This window comes from Capricornis sumatraensis, chromosome 20 (genome assembly GCF_032405125.1).
Source record: "Capricornis sumatraensis isolate serow.1 chromosome 20, serow.2, whole genome shotgun sequence".
Classification (NCBI taxonomy): Eukaryota; Metazoa; Chordata; class Mammalia; order Artiodactyla; family Bovidae; genus Capricornis; species Capricornis sumatraensis.
The window spans coordinates 58651786-58675680 of NC_091088.1; the positions used below are offsets into that span (position 1 = coordinate 58651786).

General features: G+C 61.4%; 3 protein-coding genes across 10 annotated transcripts; all 3 read right to left on the minus strand.

Moving 5' to 3' along the window:
* Nucleotides 1–696: 696 nt before the first annotated feature.
* Nucleotides 697–4630, minus strand: SIX5 (SIX homeobox 5). The gene is made up of 3 exons (XM_068993326.1): nucleotides 3828–4630; nucleotides 2067–2863; nucleotides 697–1809 (listed from the first exon to the last, which is right to left on the minus strand). The coding sequence occupies exons 1-3, from the start codon at nucleotides 4628–4630 to the stop codon at nucleotides 1193–1195; spliced, it is 2217 nt and encodes a 738-aa protein (XP_068849427.1). The 3' UTR covers nucleotides 697–1192.
* A 911-nt stretch (nucleotides 4631–5541) lies between these two features.
* Nucleotides 5542–15124, minus strand: DMPK (DM1 protein kinase). Of its 6 annotated transcripts, none has more exons than XM_068993329.1 (15): nucleotides 14845–15124; nucleotides 12701–12792; nucleotides 12355–12438; nucleotides 12169–12264; nucleotides 11735–11883; nucleotides 11513–11606; nucleotides 11008–11214; nucleotides 10678–10926; nucleotides 9901–9986; nucleotides 8478–8586; nucleotides 7549–7706; nucleotides 7363–7460; nucleotides 7156–7202; nucleotides 6748–6833; nucleotides 5542–6412 (listed from the first exon to the last, which is right to left on the minus strand). In XM_068993329.1, exons 1-15 carry the CDS (start codon nucleotides 15002–15004, stop codon nucleotides 6253–6255), a joined length of 1875 nt encoding a protein of 624 aa, XP_068849430.1. In that variant the 5' UTR covers nucleotides 15005–15124; the 3' UTR covers nucleotides 5542–6252. The 6 variants fall into 6 exon arrangements, with proteins under 6 accessions (XP_068849430.1, XP_068849432.1, XP_068849428.1 ...); XM_068993331.1 differs by having other exon boundaries at nucleotides 6748–6837; XM_068993327.1 differs by having other exon boundaries at nucleotides 10663–10926.
* Nucleotides 15125–16353: 1229 nt separating this feature from the next.
* DMWD (DM1 locus, WD repeat containing) lies at nucleotides 16354–23280 on the minus strand. 3 transcript variants are annotated; one of them, XM_068992062.1, is made up of 5 exons: nucleotides 22840–23280; nucleotides 21406–21588; nucleotides 18115–19383; nucleotides 17233–17307; nucleotides 16354–16887 (listed from the first exon to the last, which is right to left on the minus strand). In XM_068992062.1, the coding sequence occupies exons 1-5, from the start codon at nucleotides 23278–23280 to the stop codon at nucleotides 16840–16842; spliced, it is 2016 nt and encodes a 671-aa protein (XP_068848163.1). In that variant the 3' UTR covers nucleotides 16354–16839. The 3 variants fall into 3 exon arrangements, with proteins under 3 accessions (XP_068848163.1, XP_068848164.1, XP_068848165.1); XM_068992063.1 differs by lacking the exons at nucleotides 17233–17307; nucleotides 21406–21588; nucleotides 22840–23280 and having other exon boundaries at nucleotides 18115–19187; XM_068992064.1 differs by lacking the exons at nucleotides 17233–17307; nucleotides 21406–21588; nucleotides 22840–23280 and having other exon boundaries at nucleotides 16354–16870; nucleotides 18092–19187.
* Nucleotides 23281–23895: the final 615 nt, after the last annotated feature.

Below are 23895 nucleotides of genomic sequence, written 5' to 3' on the forward strand. Positions count from 1 at the left end.
CTGGGCCTCACTCCCGCTAGTGCAGGCCCCCCAGGTTGGCAGGTGGTATTATTTATTGATCCTGATGCTTTGTGTTTGCCTTGTATGGGGTAGTCTGAACTTCTGCCCCAAGGTTGGCAAGCCTCTCACAGACCCCATCTACTCTGGGCGGGGGAATCAGAGAAGCTACAGAGAGGGTGGAAGGAGCCCCCTCCCACCCGAATGAAATGCAGGGAGGTGAAGGTTCCCTCTGCCTGTCCGCTGCCCAGCCCAGAATCCAATGCTTTCCACCTTGTTCAATCTCACCTCACTTTCCTCCTCCTACCCTATTCTATTTATAGATTATTTATTGTTTTCAATGAAATAAAACTTTGTTACCAGCAAGAGACAAGGCCAGCTGCTCTGGGCCCTCTTCCTCAGCTCTGTTCTTCGCAGACATCTCCCCAAACAGCTCCTCCAATCTGACCTTCAGGCCTGTCCCCCCTCAGGGAGCATGGATCACAAAGCCAGAAACTCAAGGTGTGCTCTCTGTACTTTAGCTTTTCCTTGGGCAAGTTGTTGGAAGGTAACCCACACCCCCGGAAGGTTCTAGTTGTTTATTTTAATGGAAATGAAGGCATAACACATCCTAGAAAAATAAAGATTTAGGATACAAACTAGACATAGGGGTCAGGGTTGCCCCAGTGGTCGGGTATCTTTGGTCTGGGGCTGGACAAAGTACCGGGGGTTCTAGTCCAGGAGGTGCTAACCGAGGACCCCGGCCCACACCCCCCATACCTGTGGGCAGGAAGGGCCCAGCTGGGAGGGTCCATGAGTCTCTAGGCACAGGACTGCCCGTCCTCCACCCTGGATTCCAAGCAGTTCTGAGAACGCTGGACATCAGTGGAGCTATTAATAGTGTTTCAGGGAGTGATAGGGAGAGGGCTGGGGGTAGGGGGCAGGGCTTTCAGCTCACAGCTAGTACCAGGTCGAGGGGGGGCAGAGCCCCCAAGTCAGGACCCCCAAATCTCCCCATGTAGACCAAGGAGAGGGCTGTAACAGAGGCAGCATCCCGTCTGAGGACTGGACCTCCAGGGCACGGAGAGGTTGAGCACCCGGCCAGGGAGGGTGTAGTGTGTGTGGAAAGAAGGCAGCTGCTGTGTTTATGAGAGGGCCCCTTCTCCCGGCCTGGATTTCGAGCACCATTGTCAGGGGAGGCCTGGGGGCCGGCGGGTCACAGTTCCAAGGGCTCTTCCACAGGCACTGACTGTAGCTGCGTCAGGACCTTGGTCTCGGCTTCCAGCCCCTCGTCCACCTCACCCCCTGCGGTGGCCCCCAGGAGCAGCCCCTCGGGGTCAGGGTCTGGCAGCCTCAGCACGGTGTGGGGGGCCTGTGTTCCCAGCCCCTTCTCTTCCTCTAGCAGCCCCTCGGTGCCGGCGCTCAGTTCCAGCCCGGCTGGCCAGATGGGCACGGCTGCGGGCGATAGCAGCAGCCCCTCAGTCGGGGGCGCCGGGAAACTGGGCAGGAGGCCAGAGGAGTCTGGGGAGAAGGGCAGGCTTGGGGCGGGGGTGGCGGGGGTGGAGGGCGGCTGGGGTGGCTGCTGCACAGGAGGCGCGCCTAAGGCGTGGGCCTCCGGAAGAGCGGGGCTGGTGGCCACCGGGAGGGCCCCTTCAGGCACCGAGATGGCTGTGTCCGGCTTCAGGGGCAGGGCCAGGCTGGGGGCGGGCGGCAGAACCTGGGAGACCAGCATGCTGGTGGGGAAAGTGGCGGTGAGGATGATCTTGCCCTGCTGCACGGCCACACCTGTCACGATGGGGCTGCCAGACACGGAGTTGGCCAGCAGGAAGTTTCCTGTGGGGAGAGGGGGAAGCCGAGGCGCCCAGGTGAGGATGAAGCCGCTGGAGGGTGGGCACGGGGATTAACCAGAGGCAGAAGGAGCCCCTTGAGGGTGAGGGTGAGGCCAAGCCTTCCTGGCCTGAGCCTCAGGAGGGTCTGGGACCTGCCAAGGAAGAGCTCCCCTCCCCCCACTGCAGTCCCAGGAAGCCCACCAACAACACTCCCCTCTCCCAAACAAGTGCACCCCCAACCCAGCCACCAGAAGGGGTTACCTGGGGTAGTGGCTGAAGGCAGCTGCAGCGCAGTCACGCCCACGCCGGAGTTTATCAAGTGCACATTGGCAGGGCCCGAGGCGCCAGCCACCTTCACTGGGCTGCCTGGCCCAGCTGCCAGCAGCTGCAACGGCCCCACGGCCTGGGGCAGGGTCACCACCTGTGAGGTGGGCACCACCTGGGGCAGGTTCAACAGTGGGGAGGTGGGACCCAGGCCGGCAGGGTAGCCAGGGGGTGGGGAAAGCGGCACCACTTGGGGAGCAGCCATGGAAGTCACTGGTCCTGGGGGCAGTGGAAAGGTGGCTGCCGTAGGGGGGCCAGGCACCACCTGGGGCAGAGGCGTCGGGACCTCCTCTCCAGGGGGCCCTGAAGCAGTCACCTGAGCCCCCTTGGTCTCCGGGGCTTCAGGCTGAGCCTCCTCCAGTCGAACCTCTCCAGTCTGAGGGTCCAGGACCAGGGAGGTCTTGCCCTCGCTGGGCCCTTGGGGGCTGGGCTGTGGAGGAGGGGCACCCCCAGTGAGCAGCAGGGGGCCCAGGCCGGAGGCCTCGCCCAGGGCCAGGCTGTTGATGATGACGGGGCTCCCATTGAGGAGCACTGCTGGAGAGCTGCCGGCCGCCAGGAAGCTCCCATTCACCAGGATGGAGGAGGAGGCAGGGCACGGTGCGGGAGGGGAGGCCCCGGCCAGGAATATGGAGCCTGGCGCTGGGCCCTCGGCAGCCGCCGGAGCCGCCCCCCTCTCCAGGTCTTCAGGACTGCGGCTGGACTCGTCCTCAGTAGTGGGGTTTCCATCAGACTCGCTGGCCAGAGAGAGGATTGTGAGTGGTGGACTCATGCTGTGTTTCCCCACGGGCCAGCCCCATTCCTGCCGGAAGCCAGAGGCAAAGTGCTCGGAGAAAGCACAAGCCGCCCACTGCCTCCCATGTCCCCCAGCCCAAAATTTTGTGGGCAATTTCAGGGAGTTAATGAAACCTCCTCTCTGAGACCCAAGGGAGGAGTCTCTGTAAGCCTGGTCCTGATACCACTGCCCAAAGGTTCAAGCTGAACGCTGAGGGTGGGAGGGGGCCCTCCTCTCCCAACTCCTCGGCTTTAGGGTCCGAGAGGCTGAGCAACTGGGCTGCCCGAAGTCTCCAGAGTCTGCCTGAAAACAGCCGAGTGGCTGTGGAGACACTAAGGAGGGAGTCGCCAGCTCAGTTCCCGGTGCCCAACCCCCCTTCCCCTCCCCCCGGGCGTCGGAGAAGGAGCGAGAGGCCGGCGCGCAGGGTGGGAGGGGAAGGGCTTGGGTTACAGGGAAACCGGAGCTGGGGAAGGTTCACGTTTCACAACAAAGACAGACGACGGACCACGCTGTCTGGGCCCTGGGGGGGCGGGAGAGACGATGAGACAGCCGCGGTCAGGGAGGTACTGACTGCGAAGGGGTCTGAAGAAGCCCCTACGCCCAGGAGCGAGGACAAAGGCCTCTCCTTTCCCGCAGCCCCTTCTTCTCACTGCCGCCCCCAAGCCTAGCCGCGGGCGCGGATGGGATATGAGACGGAGCCTTGAGTGGAATAGAGGCAGGCGGTCTCCCCAGCCTCTGCGAGAGGAGTAGCGGTGTTAGGGTGGAGGGCAGGGCGAGTGCCTAGTTAATCCACGCGGATTCCTCGCGCTCGGCCGGCGCCTGCGGGTGTGAGCTGGGGGGGGGTGGTGGTGTCCGAGGACAACGGGTCTGGGAGAGCGGGGTACGTCCCCGGGAAAGTCGGACTGGCGCCGCCCCGGGCCCCTCACCTCTTGCAGGGCGCGCCGCCGCCGCCCCCGGTCCGGTCGCGCTGTCGTCGGTTCTTGAACCAGTTGCTGACTTGCGTGAGCGAGAGGCCGGTGAGCGTGGCCAAGCGGCGCTTCTCGTCCGGCGTGGGGTAGCGGTTGCCGCGATAGCAGGCCTTCAGCGCGGCGCGGGAGCGCTCCTTGAAGCAGTAGACGGTCTCCTCGCCGTCCCAGATGGTCTTGGGCAGCGGGAATTTCTTGCGCAGACGGTACTTGTCCACTGCGCCCAACGCGCGGCCGCGGGCCCGCTCGGCCTCGTGGTAGCGCGCGCGCAGGTAGAGGTCCTGAAGGAAGGCGTGGTGGGCGGCGGGGAAGGGGCGGCTCTCGAGCAGCCGGTAGAGCTCGGCGTACTCGCCTCGCTGGAAGGCAACTAGGGCCCGAGCGCGCAGCACAGGATCGCTGCCACGTAGGCGCTCGGCCGGAGGCAGTGCGCCCAGGAAGCGGCTCAAGCGGCCGGCGTGGCCCGCCTGTAGCAGCGCCTCGCACACGCACGCCACCTGCTCCGGGGAGAAGCGGAGCCCCGTGGGCGGCTCGGCAGCGGCCTCGGGGGGCGACCCGGGGGCGCCTGGGGATCCGGGGCCCTCCACTTTCACCGCCGTTTCGCCCGCCCCGGCCCCGGCCGCCGCCGCCGCCTCACCCTCGGCCGCCTGCAAAGTCTGCAGGAGCTGGCGCGCTTCCTCCTCCTCCTCTTCGGTCGCCGCCGCCGCTACCACTGCCTCCCCCCCGGCCGCCGGCCTCGCGCTCGGCTCCGCAGGCAAGGTAGCCATGTTTTGCAACTTTGGGAAGTTCCTCCCTCCTTCTCCTCCTCCCTCGGGCTTTCCCCAGCCCCCTTCCCCCGCCCGTCTCCCCTCCCCACCCCACCCCCCACTTCGTGCTTCCCGATCTTCTCCCGCGTACCCGCGTCTCCCCTCCTCAATACCGATGCCAGGCCCAGCTCTCTACTAGGGTCTCTGTCCCAGTGTCTGTGTGTGTGCCCGTCCCCCTCTCTGTCTGTCCGTGATTCTCCCTTTGTTTTCCCTCCGCCTCAGGCCGCGCTTTTTGCCTCCCCCCGCGTGTGCCTCTGGTTCAGGGCCTCAGTTCCCCATCGGGACAACGGAGAAGGTAACGGGCCGTCCTGGAGGGCTAAGGGCGCGAAGCCACCTCTGCCCCGAGACTAAGCTTCTGCACGCCGCCGTCTCCAGGGTCCTCCGGAGGCCCCCCTCGCTCCCCATCTCGGCCCACGCTCCACCCCTCGGAATTCCCGGCTCCGCAGGGGGGCGGGTCTGGTTGGGAGAAGGGGCGGGGGAAACGGGCTGGAAAGTTTGGAGCAACTTTTCTCGAGCTTAAGTCTCAGGAATGGATGAGCGTGGCCCGCGCAGGCGCAGTGGTACGAGGACGGCTGCGCTAGCTGCCAGTCCAGCCCGCCTCTTCAACGATGTCGAATGGCACAGCTGGGCCACAGCTGGACAATGGGCGGTGCCTCCGAGGGGCCCGCTCGTCTTCTCCTATTGGCCGGGTGCCTAGGCCACGCCCCTCAGCCCTACCCCCACCCGATTCGTCTGCTTCGCCTCCCGCTAGCTTCCTGCCAGGCCATTGGCCGTCTCCGCTCGCCTTCCGATTGGCCCGCTGAGCAGCCTCTTGCCCTCGACTCAAGCTGCAGACCCCAAGGAATTTCAGAATTTGGGGCAGACGGAAGGGCCTTTTATTCGCGAGGATCGGGGGTGGGGGTCCTAGGTGGGGAAAGACAATAAATATCGAGGAATGTCGGGGTCTCAGTGCATCCAAAACGTGGATTAGGGTGCTGGGGTCCTGGAGCCTGTCAGCGGGTCAGAGGAAAGGTCAATAAATACCCAAACTGCCGAGGCGGACGGAGCCGGCGGGCTCCGAGAGCAGCGCACGTGAGGAGGAGGGCGCGAGAATCCCGGAAAAAGCAGGGCTGTCAGAAACAAAGATTCCCAAGAAAGCAGGCGGAGCTCGCGCTAGACTTTCGCTGCGGAAAGAGAGCCTTCCTGAGGGGGCGGGGCCTCATGCACAAGGAGGATTTGTGGTTTGCGAGCCGATGTGGGTGGGGGTGCCTGGAGGGTGAGAAACAGATGAGCCCTGGCCCTGCTCCCTTCTCTAGGTCGCAGCTTGCCCATCCAGATCGGGGGCCTCAGCTAGGCAGGCGGAAGAGGTCTGCGATCCCCCCAGCAGCAGCAGCAGCATTCCCCGCTACAAGCCTCCCTGGAGCTGCTGCCCCGGCTCCTCCCTCCCCGGCCGCCAGGGGGCGGGCCCGGATCACGGGGCTGAAGCTGGGGCGGAGACCCACGCTTGGAGTGTTGTGAACTGGGAGGCGATGGGAGGGGCTTCTGGGCCCTGCCTCGGTCACCCAACCCTCCAGCGGAGCCCGAGTGTAGGAAAGGCTCGGGTTCTAGGGTTCAGGCGGAGAAGGCGGCTCCCGGGTGGGGTCAGACTGCGGCGAGATGGCCGGCGCAGGCCACCAACCCAATGCAGCCCAGGGCGGCGGCAACAGCCAGAGCAGCGGCGAACAGGAGCAAGGAACGCGCCTCCGATAGGTCAGGCCTAGGGACCTGCAGGGAGAGAGCGAGGGTCAGCACCCAGCGACACGAGCCTCTGATTGGCTCCCGGGACTTGCCCCGCCTACGCCTAATGGGGTCCACAACCCTGGCACCCGCCCCGCCCCCCTCACAGGGCGGGTAGCTCTGGTTGGCCGGCTCGCAAACCTAAGTCTTGTCCGAACTCATTATTGGCTGCTTCCTAGAGACCTGTGTTGATTGGCTGCCCGAGAATCCTCCCTCCCCACCGCTGGCCTAGCCCCGCAGAGGCGCTGCTAAGCAGAGGCGACTTCGGGTACGTGGAGCTGGGCGGGGGCGCGCGGCGGGCGGGCGTGAGCAGCCGGACGTACCCTGGCAGGGAGCAGCAGGTGGCGGCGGTGCATGGGGCCTGGCCCCACCAGCGGGCATTGGCCCAGAGCCACGGCCGGGGGGCCATCTAGCTGGAGAGAGAAGGGACAGGTGACCCGATCTGAGCCCAGCTCGGCCCGGCCGCCCTCGGCGGGGGGCGAGAGACAGCGAGGGGAGTCGAGGTCGGAGAGGTTATCTAGGGAGACCCCGAATGCGATATCCCGAATGGGGATATGGTGAAAAGCCTAAACGAGGGAGATCTGGTCGATGTGGGGTGAATGGAGAATATCCACTGACTGCAACCACATAGAGAGGGGGGCCCTAAATCTGGACGGGGGTACGGGGTGACAGAGACAGGGGCAGCAAAGAGGGGCAGCAGGCTTGTCGCAGGGGAAAAAGAGGGGTCTTACATGGGAAGGTGGATCCGTAGCCCGGGGACTGGGGACCCCCGTGACAGCTGGAAGGAGAAGAGAGAGGCGTAGGGCGCGTGGAGGGACGAGGAGGGCGGTGGCGCGGCGTGCCCCAGCCTGGCCCCTCGCCCTCCCCCAGGTGTGTACACCTGCAGCGGGCCCACCTCCCCCGGGCACCTCAGGGAAGGGGGCAGGTGAGGGACTCGCCTGCAGCTCCCCCGGCCTGAAGCAACTCCATCCTCTCCTGCAGCTGCCGGACGTGCGCCTCCAGGTCGCGGTTCCGAGCCTGGGCCTCGCGGAGTTGACTGCGGGGAGGTGAGGACCGTGAGCCCTTGAGGCTCTGACTTAAGAGGCTGCTAAAGATGGTGACTGCCCCAGGGCCCCGACCCCGACCTGGCGAAGTTCTGGTTGGCCTTATGGATGGCCGCTAGCTCCTGGCTCAGGCTCTGCCGGGTCAGCACCTCCTCCTCCAGGGCCTCCTGGAGCTCCCGCAGCGTCACCTCCGGCTCTGCCACCGCCTCCGGAATGGTCTCCGGAACTGCTGCTTCAGCCTGGGTATGGAAACGGGGCTTAGGGCGGCCTGAGGCCTATTCAAGGCAGGACTGGGATCCTCCCGCGACCTCTATTCCTGCACCCCCTAGATCCTTCTGGAATCTCCACAGCTCCACAGTGATCCAGACAACCTCCTTTGGAGGGCTAATGCCAGCCCAGTCCTACTCATCTACTCATCTCCAGCCTCTACTCATCTCCAGCCTTTACTCTGTTCTCCTCCCATCCACCATCCACACCAAAACCAAAGGGATGTTCCTATAGCACTGCTCAACTTGACCAGGTCCCTCCTCTGCTCAGATTTTCTCCAGCCCCTCAGAGCCCTCAGGAGGAGGCACACCACACTGAAAGGCCCTGTCTGGTGTGCCTGGGCTGGCCTCAGCCACCCCACTCCTCATTCTTCACGGTCCTTTCTTCTGGAACAGTGCAGCCGTACTACCCTCCTTTCACATTTAAGAGCAAATCAGCTGGTTCCCACCTCAGAGCCCTTACTCTTAAGGTTCTCTTTGCTTTTCCTCCCATGGGTGGTCCTCCTCCTTCTCCGGGGCTTCCCCTCCCTTCAGAGTCCCCCTCCATGCATTAGAAATTAGAACTCAGTGACCTGTTCTAATTTCTTTGTGAGGGTCACGTCTGACCGAAGTAGCCTTGTCTCTACTTGGTCTTCCATCCCTTTCTATGGAGGAAGTTCCGAGGAGGTCCAGCACTCCATGGCACACGGTATCCCTGAAGGCCTCCCCTTCTCGTCCCTCACTGACTCTCCTCCAGGGACTCACCGTTTCCTCTGGTGGGGGCACTGTGGGTTCCAGGCTGGGCTCTTGCAATGGCTCAGGCAATGGCTCGGCCTCCAGTTCCATGGGCATGGAGCCCAGGATCTCATCATCCCTGGGGAGAGGAGGCGGCCGAGGGGTGGGAGGATGAACTGGCCTCACCCCAGAGGCTGCTAATCCCCTGGGTTTAGAGCCAGGACAAGCCTGTGCCCTGGGGCAGCCAGACCTGAAGTCTCCGAGGTTTAAGGAGGGAGAGAGGCAGAGTGAAGGGGACAAATTGCCAGGCTGGGGTAAGGGGAAGGGAACAGGTCCTCCTCTTGTTAGGAAAAGGCCAGCCCCTGGCATGGCCTCAGGCCCCTGGAAGCTGAGCTTCCCTTCTTTGGGAACCTGGAGTCAAGACACCCATGTTCTAAGATCTTCCCTTCCCCTCCGTCTCCATGTCCCCTTCTCAGGCCCCTCTCCTTAGGGACTATGGAAGTGAGGGGCACACTGCCCGGCTCTGGCAACCTCCAAAGAGGTTGTGTTCAGATTGGGTGTGGGATCCCAAGACTGACAGTAGAGAGCAGCCTACCCCCTCAGACCCAGGTGCTGGGAGGAAGACAGATCCTCCCAAGGAATATGAAATTGCAATAAAAGTGATGTTCCCTCCAACCCAGCAGTCCCTCTTACGGAACTGGGCCTCAAGGACCCAGTGACCCTGGACAAGGATAAAGACCTTTGCCAAGACCAATTTATGGCTGTTCATCCAGCTTAGGTCAGGACAGAGAGGCTGGTTGACTAAGTCCTGCCAGTCCAGTGGAGAGAGCACTCCCCAGCAGGTCAGGATTGTGTGGTAGTTTGTTCATGATAAGAAATGGCATTTGCAGTACATTGTCCAATAACAGAACGGGTTAGAATACAGCATGTTCCCACAGTTGTTAAGGAGGTGTGCGTGTGTGAGCCAGGGACCGCCGCTGCTGGCGGGCTTTGTATTTTCTGATATACTTGTGATAGGCAAATATATTATTTGCAGAATCAATGTTTTAAAAAGGCTTTGTTATTATGTAATTCAATGAGTCTGTGTTCTTTTAAGACTGACTTAACAATTCTAAACTCCTAATTTTCTAAGACTGTGAGGTCCCATGACTGTACACTAGACATGGAAAAGTGGAAAGTGAGAAGATTCTGCAAGGCCACGTCTGTGACTCAGGTTTTACAACTGAATCTAAATTTCAGAGTTCTCAGGGTCTGAGAGTTTAAGGTTGCAACTCTGGACTCCTAAAAGTCCTTACTTCCCAAGACGATAAGGTTCCAAGACTGACCCTGCAAGTCTCCTGGGCGCCATCAGGGCAGCATGTGATAACCTGGAGTAGCCCCCCAGGGCCTCTTGGGGGGGCCTTTCCGCTCCCCCCCATCCACTCCTCTCTGGCTGCAAAGGGGCCATGCTTACCTGAGGGCCATGCAGGAGTAGGAGTAGCCCACGAAAGGCAGGTGGACGCCCAGCGGCATGCCTTCCTGCATGTCTGACAGCGTCTCCTAGGCGAGAGAAACACAGATGTGAGGTGAGCAGCAGCTGTCAGGGCTGGCCCCTCACCCATCCCCAGTGTTGGCTTAAGTTCCCACCACCCCCGACCCCAGCCCTGGGTCTATCTAAAGTGGACTCCACATCATTTCATTGCATCCTGCTGCTTCCTTCAGGGCACTTGCCACAGTAAAGGTATATCTTCTCCTGACTGTAAGTAGAGGAGGGCAGGGACCTGGTCCATCAGTGTCCCCAGCAGTGCCCAGCAAAAGGGCAGTCAGACAGAGCAAGCCTGGGGGAGCTTGTACCAACAGCTGAGGGAGAGAAGGCCTAAGGAAGGGAGGGAGGTTCCTCTATGGTACTTTCTCACCTCTCATCCTTCCAGGTCACGTAGCCCCCTCCTCCAGGAAGCCCTCCAAGACCTTTCATGCTGCATCAGGAGACGTGCCCCCTGCACCTCCCTCTCAGCCCTGATCTCTCTGGGGCGTCACTGTCAGGGACAAGTCTGGGTCTCCCACTGGACTGTGAGTCTAGGTCACTGCTGGCTTCCTAGTACTCAGCCCCCACAGAGCAGGGGTTCTAGGGAAGCAGTGATTTCAGGACCCCAGGAGGAGGGTACTCTCCTAACCTCAGTGTTATGGCGGAGGTATGAGGGGTACCTTCTGCAGAGCTGGGGTCGCAGGTACCTACCCCGCCCCCGCTCACCATGGCAGTGAGCCCGTCCTCCACCATATCGAAGTTGCACGTGTCCGTGGCACCCTCGAAATCTGGCGTGAAAGGGGGAACGCTGTCTCGGAGGCTGTCCCATTCAAGGCCAAAGAAGAAAGGATGCTTCCGGAAATCTCCTGCTCCGTTCCGGCCCAGGCGCACCTCCGGAGGACACAGCAGCTGCTGGATGAGGTCTCGAGCCTCCTCGGGGACTCCTGTGTCGGCCAGCGGGAGAGAGAGGTGCTCCTGCTCGGAAGGGGCGGGGAAGAGGGACTGTTATCTGGGAGCCTTCGCGGAGAGGTCACGGGCTCCCCAGGCGGTGCTCACCCTGTAATGCACGATCTTGCCGTAGGTCTCGGCGGTGGAGTCGGCGTAGAAGGGCGTCTGCCCGTAGAACATTTCATAGGCGAACACGCCCAGCGCCCACCAGTCACACTCGGGCCCGTAGCTGCCAGTCCCCGGCCCGCCGCCCACCGCCTGCAGGATCTCGGGAGACAAGTAGTCCGGGGTGCCCACAGCCACCAGCGACCGTACCTGAGCCAAGAGGACCATAGCTGAGCTTGGCCCCGCCCCTCCTATCTCTGACTCCGCCTCCTCCTAACCTCGACCCTGCAGCTTAGTCCCTCCTTCTGCCTGTTCTAACACCGAGCCCCCACAAGGAGGCTTAGTCCTGGGTCTCCTCTTTCCCCTCCATATCTGGTCCTGCCCTCATGCTGGCTCAGCCTGCACACCTCAGGCCCGCCTCACACCCTGCACCTCCGGTTCCGTTCTCCACCCCGACTCCACCCCTTATTGGTCGCCGGAGCTGCCCCAGGACCGACGCACGGCTCACCGTTCCATCCGCCCTCAACTTGAGGCAGGAGCCGAAGTCGGCCAAGCGGATGTGGCCGCAGCGGTCCAGCAGGATGTTGTCCGGCTTGATGTCCCTGCGCGGAGGGAAGAAGGAAGGGGAGGGGGATACGCGAGCCTCTCTCCCGTTGTCTCACCAGGCCCCCGCCCTCTTAAGGGTCACAGCTCTCCGATTCCCGCGCCCCTGGGCCCCGGCAGCGCCCACCTGTGCACGTAGCCCAGCCGGTGCACCGAGTCTATGGCCATGACAATCTCGGCCAGGTAGAAGCGCGCCATCTCGGCCGGGATCCGCTCCCCAAACTTGCTCAGCAGCGTTAGCAGGTCCCCGCCCACGTAGTACTCCATGACAAGGTACTGGGAGGGGGCGTGTTATGGGGGTCGGTACCTCGACTGGGCACCGATCTCTGACATCCCAGGACAAAGACTCCCAGAGACGCCCCATCCCTGGGCAGAGACCCCGCAGGCGCAGCCACAAGAGATTTCCCAGGCCAAAACAGACACCCCCACCCCCAATCCGCGTTCCTCCAGGATGTCACTAGACAGAAATTCACTCCCCACCAAGAAAGGGAGAAAGAGAACCCAAAGACCTTCCCCGATGTCCAGAGTATGGAGCCCACAGTCGCCCGGCCTGGGGCTCACCAGGTAGTTCTCGTCCTGAAAGGCGAAGTGCAGCTGCGTGATCCAGCGCTGGTCCCCGTTCACCAACACGTCCCTCTCTTCGCGGAAGCACGACACCTGCGGGACACCCGGAGCTGAAGCGGGCGAAGGAAGGGGGCGACGCAAGGGGGGATCCTCAGTACCCTACCCACACAGCCCGGCCCTCACCTCGCCTCTCTTCAGCATGTCCCACTTATTCATGATCTTCATAGCGTACACCTGGCCCGTCTGCTTCATCTTCACCACCGCCACCTGAAGACCCAAACAGGGTAACGGGGCGGAGGTGGACGGGAGACTCCCGGACGGGCGGAGATAGGACTCCGCCCCGTAACCCGGCCCAGACATGGCCCGGCCCCCATAAGCCACGCCCACTGGCCTCAAGCCCCGCCTTAGGCTCTAAACTCAGTCATTCATCACTTTCTCAGGCCCGTCTCAGAACTCCTACGTCCCCCGCCCACTGTAGGAAAAGGCAGGTTCCAGCCCCACTGAGCTGCCTCGGCTGCTCCAGGCTCACCTCGCTGAACGCCCCGCGTCCGATCACCTTCAAAATCTCGAAGTCATCCCTCTGCAGTCGGACCTCCTTAAGCCTCGACGCGATGGGCTCCACTGGAGGCGTGCAGGGAACCAGAATCACAGGGACTGACATTGGAGACGAGGCAGTCCCGCCCTCGGTCCCCTGTCCTTGCCTCTCCCCTTAGGGCTGTCTGCCTCCGTCTTCACATAAACGTTTTGTAAGGTTTGGGGGGCCCTAAACTGCCCTCCTATGGAGAGAGGTGTGATGTCTGCGAACCCCTTTCTGGGACAGAACATTAGGCTAGAGGGCTCTCCCGGGTGCAGGATGAACGCGTTGAGGTAACAAGTCTGCTGAAAGGAGTCTGTGATGAACAGAGAGAGACGAAACAGGCCCAGTTCACAGAGCTCCTGGGGCATCAGTCCCTACTCCCAGTGACCTGGCCCACCCCCAGGGCGCTCTCTCATTCAGTCTGTCTTGCGTTATGGCCCAGAGCCTGCAATTTAATCCAGCACCTTAGGCTCAGATACAGGTGGCTTGTGGCCCACACTTTGGGAAATCCCGAGTTTAGAGTTGGGGCCAGGAGAAGGAACAGGAGAGGGAGACGAAGCCAGCGTGGATCTATCTACAGCCTGGGCACCAGTGCTGCAGACGTGGTCAAATGCATGCTGTGTTCTCAACTCCAGGAGGAGGTTTTACTATCACTCCTTATCTACAGATGGGGAACCAAGACCCAAGACAGGTGAAGTCCTCTGCCCAAGGTCCTAGAGCCAGCAATGTGGCAGGGGGCAGTTTGGGAGAGAGCGGGCAGAGGGTGGAGGCAGGAGGGAGAAGGAGATGGGTACAGCTAAGGATGAGAAAGATACTGTGGACTACGGAGAGGGTTTGGGGTTCAGGGAGAGTGGGCCTGCCGGGAAGCAGCAGCCAGGGCCCAGGATGGGGGAGGGTGGAGAGAGCCAAGGCATTGAGCCCTTTTAAGGCAGCGGGAACCCAGGCCCCCTCCCCCGCCCCGGCAGCCTGGCAGGGGAGGGGCCGCAGGATGCTGCCCGGGCCACAAAAGGAGCGCTCCTTACAGGAGTGCTGATTCCTGTCCCCGCCTCAGGTCTCAGTTTATCCTGCAGCAAGAAGGAGGCTGAGAGAGTTACTAAGGGCTGGGGAGAAGGTTCTCCCAGAGGCCAAGTGGTCAAGCACTTGGCCTCCACATTCCCGTCTGCAAAATGGGAAGAAGAGAAGCAGGGCTTGGGTCAGAAAGAGATGGACACGAGAGGGAGCAGAAAGCAGAGAGAGAGGACACAGGGACACCCAGGGCCCCAAGACCAGGAGCAGGCTACTGAGGGCCAGAATGGCAGATGTCAGAGAGACAGAAACCTGAGTGCCCCAGAGCCCCGGCCAGGAAGGGCTGAGGGCAGACAAGCAGGAGGCTGAGGCTAAACCATTTTCCCTGCGGACCTGTCTCCAGGGGAACACTCAGCCAGAAGGGACTTTGGGGGGGTGGGGGCATGCAGCATGGAACCTGCAGAGAAAGTGGGCCCTCCCAGAAGACCCCTGGTTGTCCCTCCTCCAACCAGGGGGTGCTGGGTGATGCCTGTCTGCAGAGCTGGTTCTCCCTGGGGCCTGAGTCACCGCGCCCTCCCAGGGCCTGGGCACCTGTTGGGGCAGCTGGAGAGGCTGGCGCCGAACACCTGCCCGTCAGCCACACCCCTGGCAGCTGCCCTGCTCTGTCTCTCCCGCTCCCCCTGCACTCTGGCAGGGTGGAGGGCCATGGAGCCCATTTTGGTGGTGGTGGTGGGGAGTTCCCCCGGAGACAGGGCTCCCCAGCAGGTCCCTAGGCCTAGACTCGGGGAGGGGGTACAGGGGGGACCACAAAAAGCAGCGCCCAGCCCAGCTGACCACGGCTCCCAAGTCTTGGTTGAGTCATGGCTACCCGGGCCTCTGCTGACCCTGCTCTGCCCTACGCAGTGGAACGCAGGGGGAGGCACACATCGCCCCAAGTACTGGGCTCCTGAATGGGAGGCTCACCCCATGTCCATCCTGCCCTCAGCAACCAGCCCAGACCCACCTCCTCCCTCTGCCCTGCCCCCATCCCCAAACCTGGGCCAGGGGTGGGGAGTTGGAGGGGGAGCCCCTGCAGAAAGGTGGGCACTCACCCCACTCCAAGAAGTCGGCCACATACTTGTCCTGGGCCAGGTCGGAGGCGCCCAGCTCCTGGTGGACGCCCAGGAGAAGGTCGAGCAGGGGCTCCAGCCCCAGGAAGCCGGGGTCCAGCACCAGCTGCTGGAGCCGCCTCAGCCGCACCTCGGCTGACATGTCGGGCAGGCAGCACCATGGCCCCCTCCCCGGGCCCGGGGCTCAGGGTCCTCCCGTCACGGGGCCTGAAGGGCCCTGAGGGGGCCCCGGCCGCATGTCTGCCTGTCCCTGGCTGTCCCCTGGGCCTCTCTGGCCACTTCTCTCCGCTGGCTGCGAGGGCCTCCTCCCTTTCTCCCCACCCCTCGGGCCGGCCCCCTCCTGGCCTTAACCCCTCACAAGCCAGGGCCCCCCCCAACTCCCGCCTCCCCGGGCCCCTCAGAAAGCCTCAGCGTGAGGTGGGGGGGCAGTGGAGAATCTCAACCCTCAAACTCTCCCCCTCTCCCACCAAAAAGACCTGGCACAGGTGTGACCGATGCCAGAGATGACCCTCCCATTCCCCGGAGGGGACCAATTGAGGTTCAGAGTGATCTGGCAACACCCCTCCCAAGCTGTGGAGCTGGGAGGGGAGAAAAAGGGGTGAGGCCTGGGAGGGGGGGGGGCGGGAGGCCAGGGCAGCTTTGCGGGTGACTCAGCCAAGGATTCAGACTTTGGGACGGTTTAAATTTAGCCCTCAGGCCCTCTGTTTTACACTGCCTTTTTTTTTTTTTTTTTTTTTGGCAGGAGGTGGGGAAGGGGCGGTGAGAGAAATGGGAACAGAGGTCCTCAGCAGCCAGGACCAGGGGTGACCCACTGGCCAAAGCCGGGGGAGCCAAAGGAGCCCCCAAAATAGCTCCCTGGACCCTGGCTGCACAGCCACATTCCTGCCCAGGCTAGGATTAGAAACAGAAACATTTCGGGGGGTGAAGGGCGGAGCGGGAAGACACTACTCCATGTGGCTCCAGAGAGCCGCCAGGAGGGATTGTCGTTGTTCTTTCCAGTGCGGACAGTCCTCCCAGAGGAAACTGTGGTCTCTGGGCGGCCCTGGGTGCCAGGCCCCCTGGCAGAACCGGCAGCCCAAGGCTTGTGCTGGTGGCAGGCCACTCGGGGGCTCCCTGGGGACCCCTGTCACTTCTGATTTGGACACTTTGAAAAGGCAACTTTAAAAACGCCCACTGAAGACCTTGAAAGGGTCCTGGCAGCTCCCTTCCCTCTGAGAGTTTGGCGGGGGGTGTGGGGTTGAGGGATCCTCCCCATCTGAAGGGCCCTGCCCCCAGCCGGCCAGAAACTGACCCATCAGCTCTGTGCCCCCAGCACTGCCCTCCTCCGGTCTTTTTCCTGCCATTGAAAGGGGGTTTGGGGGGGAGATTGGGCCTAGCTCTTGCTCTGCATAAAGTGGACTGATTCTAGGACTGCACTGAACACACACACACTCCCTCCACACCTCCGCAGAAGGGAACAGAGACGCGGTGAAAACAGGGAACTTTAGTATAAATAAGAGGTCCCAGGGGACAGGGAGGGCCCCCAAGGGGCTTCCATAATTTAACACTCTTCAAAAGCACAAGGAACAGCAAGGGCAGGGCTGGGGCCAGGGGAGGGGTGGGCTGCCCCCTACCCTGCGCACAGGACGGAGGGGCACACTGCAGAGCTGGGGCTCTTGTGGGGGGCAGTTTCTCCCCCAGGAGTGACCAGTCACATGCTGGGGACAGGGAGGCTAACACTGATGTCTCGAAGGAAGGGGTCATTGTACTTGGCAGTGGGTGGGGACGAGGTGGAGGCCACACAGGCCACTACGTCCCCCCAGTGTCTGGGCCAGTCTGAGGGACCATCTACCCCCAAATCTGTGCAGGGCGAGGGACCGGAGCAGTCCATCTGTCACGGTTAGTCTCGTTAATACGTTGATCTGTGAGTTCAGCGGGAAGGGTTACACTAGGAGGCTGGGGGTGTGGTGTGGGGGGACTCCGACATCCACGGCTTCGTCACACCACTGTGCCGCTTGGGGAGTTGCCTGGCTGGGAGGAGATGCCCTGGGGAAGAGGAGAGGTGAGACAGGCAAGGGTTAGAGACCACCTGGGGTTCTCACCAGTCCCTCGGGGAGGGAGCCAGGCTGCTGCTACCCTGGCCTTGCCCTTGAACCCACCCCAAACACCATCAGAGAGGCCGCTGCTCTGGGCTCAGGAACTTAAATCTCGGCTAGCTTCCCAGTCCCAGCAAGTGGAACTTTAATACAATAATTAAAGTCCTCATTTGAGCCTGAGCAGAGAGGATGGGGAAGGGGTGGGGGAGAGGGAGGAGGGGGGAACTGGGGTCCCCTTCTGACTGGGGAAGGGAACCTGAGATTCTGGTGGGGAAGGACTTAGGGACAGTCCTACCTCTACCACTGACTTGCTGGGTGACCTGGGCCAACTTCCTTCCCCTGTCTGGGCCTCGGTCTCCTCGTCTGTGAACTAGGGAGATAGAGGGGTCTCTTTCAGGGCTCACCAGCTTCCCCAAATCTCGATGCCCCTGCCTCAGAGACTATGCTTTAAGTTCTAGGGATCCAGGAACCTACAACTCTAAAACTCTTCCAGGGAACCAAGGCACAGCCCTCCCATCTGGCCTCCTGGCCCTTGAGCCCGAAGCCCAAGGAGACTCCTGACACCCCAGCTCCCAAGTCACACAGCACCAAGCCCCTACTTCACTCGCTGGGGCTTCTCTGAGCCCCAGAGCCAATCCAGGAGGTGGGCACATCCATCCGCCACCCATCTTCAGGCATCCCTGTCCTCAGAGGTGAGAACGGATAGAAAGAGGCAGTGCCTCACTTGAGGTCACACAGGGAGCCAAAGTGCAAGCTGGAGCCCCGAGCCTGGATCCCACAGCCCACACCTCCGGCCGTGGGCTTGCATCCCAGGAGTCTGACACCCAGGCTGGAAGCTGGAGCCCCACAGGCTTAGTCTTGCCCATAGAGCTGGACCTGCAGCGTTAGAAACATCTCACCATTCCGGTAAGACCTGGCCATGCCGGGCCCACTGACTGCCCTTCAGACAGCTGGCCCCAGTCTCCACCACTCCCAGAGGCTTCTCCTACCTGACCTGCTGGTGATGTTGCCTGGCAAGCATTCTAGAAGCCACTCTAAGACCTGGGGAGCCTTTTTCTGGGACAAGATTTCCATGGCTTCCCCGAACCCCAGGGGGCTGGAAGCTGTGCACTAACAAAGCCCTCTGCCAAGGCCCGCCTCCGCCTGGGTCCTGGTGGGCCGGCGAGGAGAGACTCACCGCCTTGCCCGGCCGGGCCCAGGTGCAGATGAGACCCTCCTGGCAGGCAGTGATGATGCAGTCCTCCAGGAAGAGGAGGACCGTGAGCCGCTCCTGGGCGATCTTCTTGCACACCAGCGGCTCCAGCAGCGGCACCTCGTGGATGCGCGGGCAAAGCGCGGTGCCCAGCACCTTGGCGGGGTCCAACCGGCTTCGGGGGGCGGGACCGCTGGGCTTGTCCCCGCCGCCCCCGCCCCCACTGCCACCCCGGCTGATGTTGCCCAGACTGTGGTAGCGCTTGTGCTCTTTCTCGGCCCCGCGGTCCCGCCGCTCCTGCAACGTGAGCGTGGCGAAGCGGCCGATGCTGAAGGGCGTGCCGGGCTCTGCCGCCGTGCCCGGGCCGCCCGCCTTGCCGCTGCCCGCGGGGTGTGGAAGGCTGTTGGAGCGGGATAGTGAGCGGGGCAGGGGCCCGGGGCCCGGCTCGCCGCCCCTCGAGCCGCTGGCGGTAGGCGGCGTGGTGCCGGGCGTGCCCGGGAGGGTGCGCGTGCGGGCCAGGGGAGGGTGTGGGTAAAGCACGTCTTCGGTGAGGTCCCACAGGCAGAACTGCGTGTCCTGGCCGGCCGAGCCGAAGCGGTAGGTGATGGAGCCGGCCTTGGGCAGCGGGGACAGGGGGGCGCCCCCGCCGGAACCTGTGCTCCCAGCCTCCGGCTCCTCCTCCTCCTCGCCACTCCGCTCCCCGTCGGCGCCCGCGGCCGCCGCCTCCTCCGCCCTCGTGGTGTAGGGGTCGAAGGCCACGGCGTTGACCCAGGACTTGTGGCCGTGGCCCCGGGCCACCACGCGGCCCTCGGCGAAGGACCACACGGTGACCAGGTCGTCTTCACCCCCCGTCACAACGTAGCGCCCATCGGGGCTCCAGCACACGCAGAGCAGGCCCCCAAAGTAGCTCTTCATGAGCCCCCGCAGGAGCATGGAGTCGAAGTGGAAGACGCGCAGGCAGCCATCCTGGCTGACGCAGGCCAGGTGCCGGCCGTCAGGGGAGAAGGCGAACTCGTTGAGGGGCCCCTCGCCTACCGCCCACTTGGCCAGCGGGTTGCGGGGCGCCTTGCTCTTGGCGGCATAGACGGCAAAGCCCTCGCCCTGCTTCAGCAGGCTATACTGGGGCGGCGCCGAGGCGCACGGGTGGCCGACGTTGTACAGGTACAGGTGGCCGCTGGCGTGGGACGCCAAGAACAGGCTCTCTGACTCGGGCAGCCACTTCAGATACGTCACCTTGGTCTTGTCGATGAGCCGCTACCAGGGGAGAGAGCGCGGTTGGGAGAAGGCCACCCTCCCCTGGCCCACCTCCCCCTGAGCCTGGTTCCCGGCAGAAAGTCATCATCCCTAGCCTGGGTCTCCCAGGAGAGGAGGGGCTGAGGGAAAAGGACAGACACCAGCACGGGAAGGCAGAGGGAGAAAGGCTGTGTGAGGAGCGCTGTAGAGTCTCAATGTCCCTTCTTCGGCAGGAGGGCAGTCCTGCATTCCAGAGCAGTGTCTTCTGTCTAAGCCCCTCTACCATCTTTACCGTGTCGTGCTTAAGGCAAGAAATTGATTCACCATCAGCTCCCCTGAGGGAAGGGACCTTTGCTTATTTGGTTCATTGTTCTGGCCCCACAGCGCAGAGCTACGCAGGTAGGAGCCCTGGAAAGTAGTTCCTAGACTCATCAATGACAACCCCCATCCTATCCACTGAGCATCTCTGCTCCTTTTTGTCCTCAGCACTCTCTTCCACACCTGCAAGAAATCCTGTGGGCTGGAGCTTCAAAATTCGCCCAGAAATGGACCTGTTCTCATCTCCCTGCCACCGAATCCAACCACCCTGGTCTCAGCCCTCATCAGGCTTGTGATGGCCTAACCGGCCTCCCGGCCACCACTGCCCAGGTCTCTTCTCTACACCATTGCCAGAGAGATGCGATTAAAACCTAAGCCAGCAACCTAGCACTCTCTCCCACTCTGAACACACATGGTAGCCTTTTATCAGGCAGGGCTCCGGAGAGAACCAAGTCTTAAAGCCCTTAGGCATCCAGTGCCTGTAACAAATTAACTTCTTTCCCAGGTATCTAAGTGGATTCCCATTCTGCATTCTCTGGAGAATTTAGAAATCAATCAAATTGTTTCTGCTTTCTATAACTCAGGTGAACCTGGGTGGCAAGCGTCCATGACCTTCCAGACCCTCCATCTCCTCTCCCTTCCGAGTTGTTTCTGAGAACTCCTCTATTACCCTCCCCCTCAACACTGCTCTGGCCACCCAGCCTTTCTGCTCTCCTGCTTTGGGCATCTGTGCTAGCTGTTCCCTCTATGCAGAACGTCCTTCTCCCCAGTAACTTCTCCTGCCTCCTTCGGGCCCTTTATTTCCCTGTCACCTTCCAGCGAGACCTTTCCTAACCTCACCAAGCACTCCCCATTCGCCTCCCCTGCTGGATTTTCATCCACAACTTGCTGACACACAGCATACTTAGGTAGTTGATAACTATCTGTCTCTGCCAGCGAGATGAAAGCTCCACAAACAGAGGGCCCTCTGTTTTGTTCACTGAGATATAATACTCCTAGTGCTTAGAGCAAAGTCTGGCAATGAACGAGAATGCTCAGTTAATATTTTGTGAATGGATAAACTAGTCCATTTTTGATCCATTCCCCGTTCAACTCACTTTCCTCTGCCATTCATGCTTTCTGTACATTTGGGACACCCTCTCTGAACCCAGGAGAAAGAGAGGACAAGAGTAGTTCTGGACACAGATAAATTCTTCCGCTGACATTTCCCCTTACGCCAGGACTGAGCAATCTCCACGTGTGATTTTACAACAGTCCTGTGAGGTAGGGACAGGAATCCCACTTTGCAGTGGAGGAAAACTGAGGCTCAGGAACAGGCACCTTCCCAAAGCCACACAGTGAGTAGATGATGTAGTCCAGAATTTGAAGAACAAGGGCTCTGGCTTCAAACAAATCCCAACCAGTGACCAGCCTCAGTTTTCTAATTTGCAGAATGGGTCTCACAATCCTAACCTATTGGTTGATGAAAACGCCAGGAGTAATGTGTCCAGCATAGAGCTAACACTGCACAGGGCCTGGGCACCAGAGGTGCACCTGTTATCGCTGGCTGTTATCAGAGTAACTGCTGTCACCCCCCCCAACGTATCTGTCAGTCCTCCCCCGTCTCTCCCTCATCCTGCCCCCACTCAGGCCGACACTGCTCCCCAGGCAGCTGTAGTCTCACACAAACAGCCTGCGGGTGGGTGGGGCGGGAAGGAGTTGTGAGCCATGGGGCCCCATAATCACCTCCTCGTTGAATAGTTTGCTGGTGTCCTTCTTGATGAGATCCAGGTACTGGACTTGGCCGGCTGAAAAGCCCACCAGCAGGGAGATGGTCTCCGTGGCAGCAGTGAACTGGTTGAAGTCATGGCAGGTGGGCTGAGTGCCCTTATAGATCCGCTTGTCAATTGGCTTGTTGAGGTCAATGGACTTGAGTGGTGGGAGAAAACGAGTTAATGGCTTCTACCACTGAGAGGAAGGAACAGGGTGTTGAGGTTGGGGGGAAAACCACTAAGAGGAAGCAGGGCTAAAGCCCTGAGGGAAGTGGGTAGGTGGATGGGTAAATGAGGAGGGAAGGGGAAACCACAGACAGGAAGGACGACCCAAAACACAAACAGAAGAGAGCGCCAGGCAGGAAGGTTCCCCTGCTGCCACCACATGAGACCACTAAGTGCCTCCTTCCCCAAGCTGGACGCCCCTCCCCACCCAACTTCAGGGACTCTTGCCTACAGTATCAGTGCAGGGTCCCCACAGTTCCTGAGCTTTTATACCTTTTTTGTCCTCCTCCATAATTTCAGCAACTCCCCTAGGTCTTAGCACCACAATATTCAAGACCACCAAAACTCAGGATCATCCAATCCCCAGAATGCTAAAGCCCAATGTTCCAGGAGTCTCTTCACTCCGGAGTTCCTAAATCTCAGAATTCTCATCACACAGTTCAGGAACCCATTAAATCTCACAGTCCCCCCAAATTTTAGGTGCCTTCATCACCTCTGAGCTCTCAGGATCCCCAACACTTCCAGAGGCCACCATTTACTCCAAGGGTCTCACATCCTCTAGGACCGACATCACTTTAGAGACACCTGTCATACCTGAGGATATCACCTCCCTATTTCCCATCAGCTCCAAGATTCTCATTTCCTCCAGCACTGTCATTAATCTCCAGAACCCCAATTTTCTTTAGAGTCCCATTCACCTTCATGATCCCTATTACCTCTAAGCCCCAGTCACTTCTAAAATCCTCCTTATCTCTGGGCTCCCTAAGTCCCCCGGACAACCCCAGAATGCAATATCCCTGGGTATCACTTATGAGCCTCCAATTCCCAACACCTGCAAAATGCCTGCCAGCCAGAACCCTGGAGGACCCCACAACCATCTCGAATTCTCCATCACCTCCACAACAGTCACCATCCCAGAAGCCCCACGCATAACCTGGGGATCTCACGTGATCTCAAGGCCTCCCACCACCTCCAGGATGGTCAGCACTCAGGGGGCCTCCACTCACCTTTTAGAACCCTGCATCACCTCCAAGAACCCTTTCCCCCTAGGACTTGCATCACATCCAGGATGCTTGTCTCCGGGCCCTCTGTCATTCAGTTACCCTCCTGTCACTTGTGAATCACCTCAGGGGTCCCCATCCTCTCAGCCTGCACCCAGGGCCCCAAGGTGCAGGCCGCTCACCCGTTGGCTCCCACGGCGACAGCAGCCCGGGTAGAAATAGAGCTCGCGGCCCAAGTTGAAGCAGACGCGGTCTCCCCCGGCGCCCAGCCCCGCGGGCGTGGCGGGCGGCTCCCCGGCCCCGGCGCCGTCGGGCTCCCCGAGACGCACGAGGCTTAGGCGCACAGCAGGCAGCGCGGGCCCGGGCCCGGGGCCTGCAGGCGGAGGGGACGGAGCGGGGCCCGCGGCGCCGGGGCCCGAAGCAGAGGCAGGGCCGGGCTGAGGCTGCGGCGGCTGGGGCGGCGCCGGGGTCTGGGCGGAAGCCGGACCCGATCTGCGGGCGGCGCCGTCGCCGGGGAGCAGCTTGTAGAAGCCCTCGCGGGTGCGGAACTGCGACTTGATCTCCGCACAATCCCCCATGGCGGCGCCGGGGCCAGAGCCGCCCTCCGAGCCGCCCGCCGCCATCTTGGGCGCCCCCCCAACCCCAGCCACGGACCCCGCTGCGGCCGGACCGCCGCCCGCCGCCGGACCCCCTGCCGGAAGCCGGGGTCCGCACCGGAAGAGGTGGGGTCGTCGCCCGGGCAACGCCTTTTCGATTGGCAACAGGGTAGGGAGGTGGGACGACCTCCAGCCGTCGCTCCGGTAACGGTTCTGGGTCTGAAGGCGGGGCTACAAGGTGGGCGCGGCCTTCGTGTCTGCGACCACCTAGTGGTTGGCTGTGGGGGCGGGGCCCTCAGGGAAAGAGGCGTGTCCATAAAAGAGCCATAGTCCCTAGCAACGGCACCCTGGGAACCGTTTGCCTAGCAACGGGAGTACCCTCAAGAGAAGGCCACGTCCACAACTTGTCCTTCCCATGACGTCACAGAAATGACTTCAGGTGACCCTAATGTCTCCTGAAGACTCCCAACATACACCCTCCAGTGTTTTCCACTTACATCTAAAGTCCCCGACTGGCCACAGCATCTCCAACCCTTCCTCCCCACCCTTGATGATCTGCAAATTTCATTGATCTCCAACGTCTCCATAAAACTCCAGTGACTTCATCTGACCCAATACTGATTAACACTAACAGCAAAAAGA

Bases quoted from the DNA above. Each gene is read 5' to 3' on its own strand.
- SIX5 (XM_068993326.1), bottom strand. From the start codon at position 4,630: ATGGCTACCTTGCCTGCGGAGCCGAGCGCGAGGCCGGCGGCCGGGGGG. The intron at 2,864-3,827 runs GTGAGGGGCCCG...CTCTCTGGCCAG, and splicing joins GGCGGCGCGCCCTGCAAGAG to CGAGTCTGATGGAAACCCCA. The intron at 1,810-2,066 runs GTAACCCCTTCT...CTCTCCCCACAG, and splicing joins GCCTTCAGCCACTACCCCAG to GAAACTTCCTGCTGGCCAAC.
- DMPK (XM_068993327.1), bottom strand. From the start codon at position 15,004: ATGTCAGCCGAGGTGCGGCTGAGGCGGCTCCAGCAGCTGGTGCTGGAC. The intron at 11,884-12,168 runs GTGAGCCCCAGG...GCCCCCTCCCAG, and splicing joins TTCAGGACGAGAACTACCTG to TACCTTGTCATGGAGTACTA. The intron at 8,587-9,900 runs GTAAGCATGGCC...TCCTCTCCCCAG, and splicing joins TACTCCTGCATGGCCCTCAG to GGATGATGAGATCCTGGGCT.
- DMWD (XM_068992062.1), bottom strand. From the start codon at position 23,280: ATGGCGGCGGGCGGCTCGGAGGGCGGCTCTGGCCCCGGCGCCGCCATG. The intron at 21,589-22,839 runs GTGAGCGGCCTG...CCACCACTCAAG, and splicing joins GTCGCCGTGGGAGCCAACGG to TCCATTGACCTCAACAAGCC. The intron at 17,308-18,114 runs GTGAGTCTCTCC...CTATCTCCCTAG, and splicing joins GGGCCCGGCCGGGCAAGGCG to TTCACAGACGAGGAGACCGA.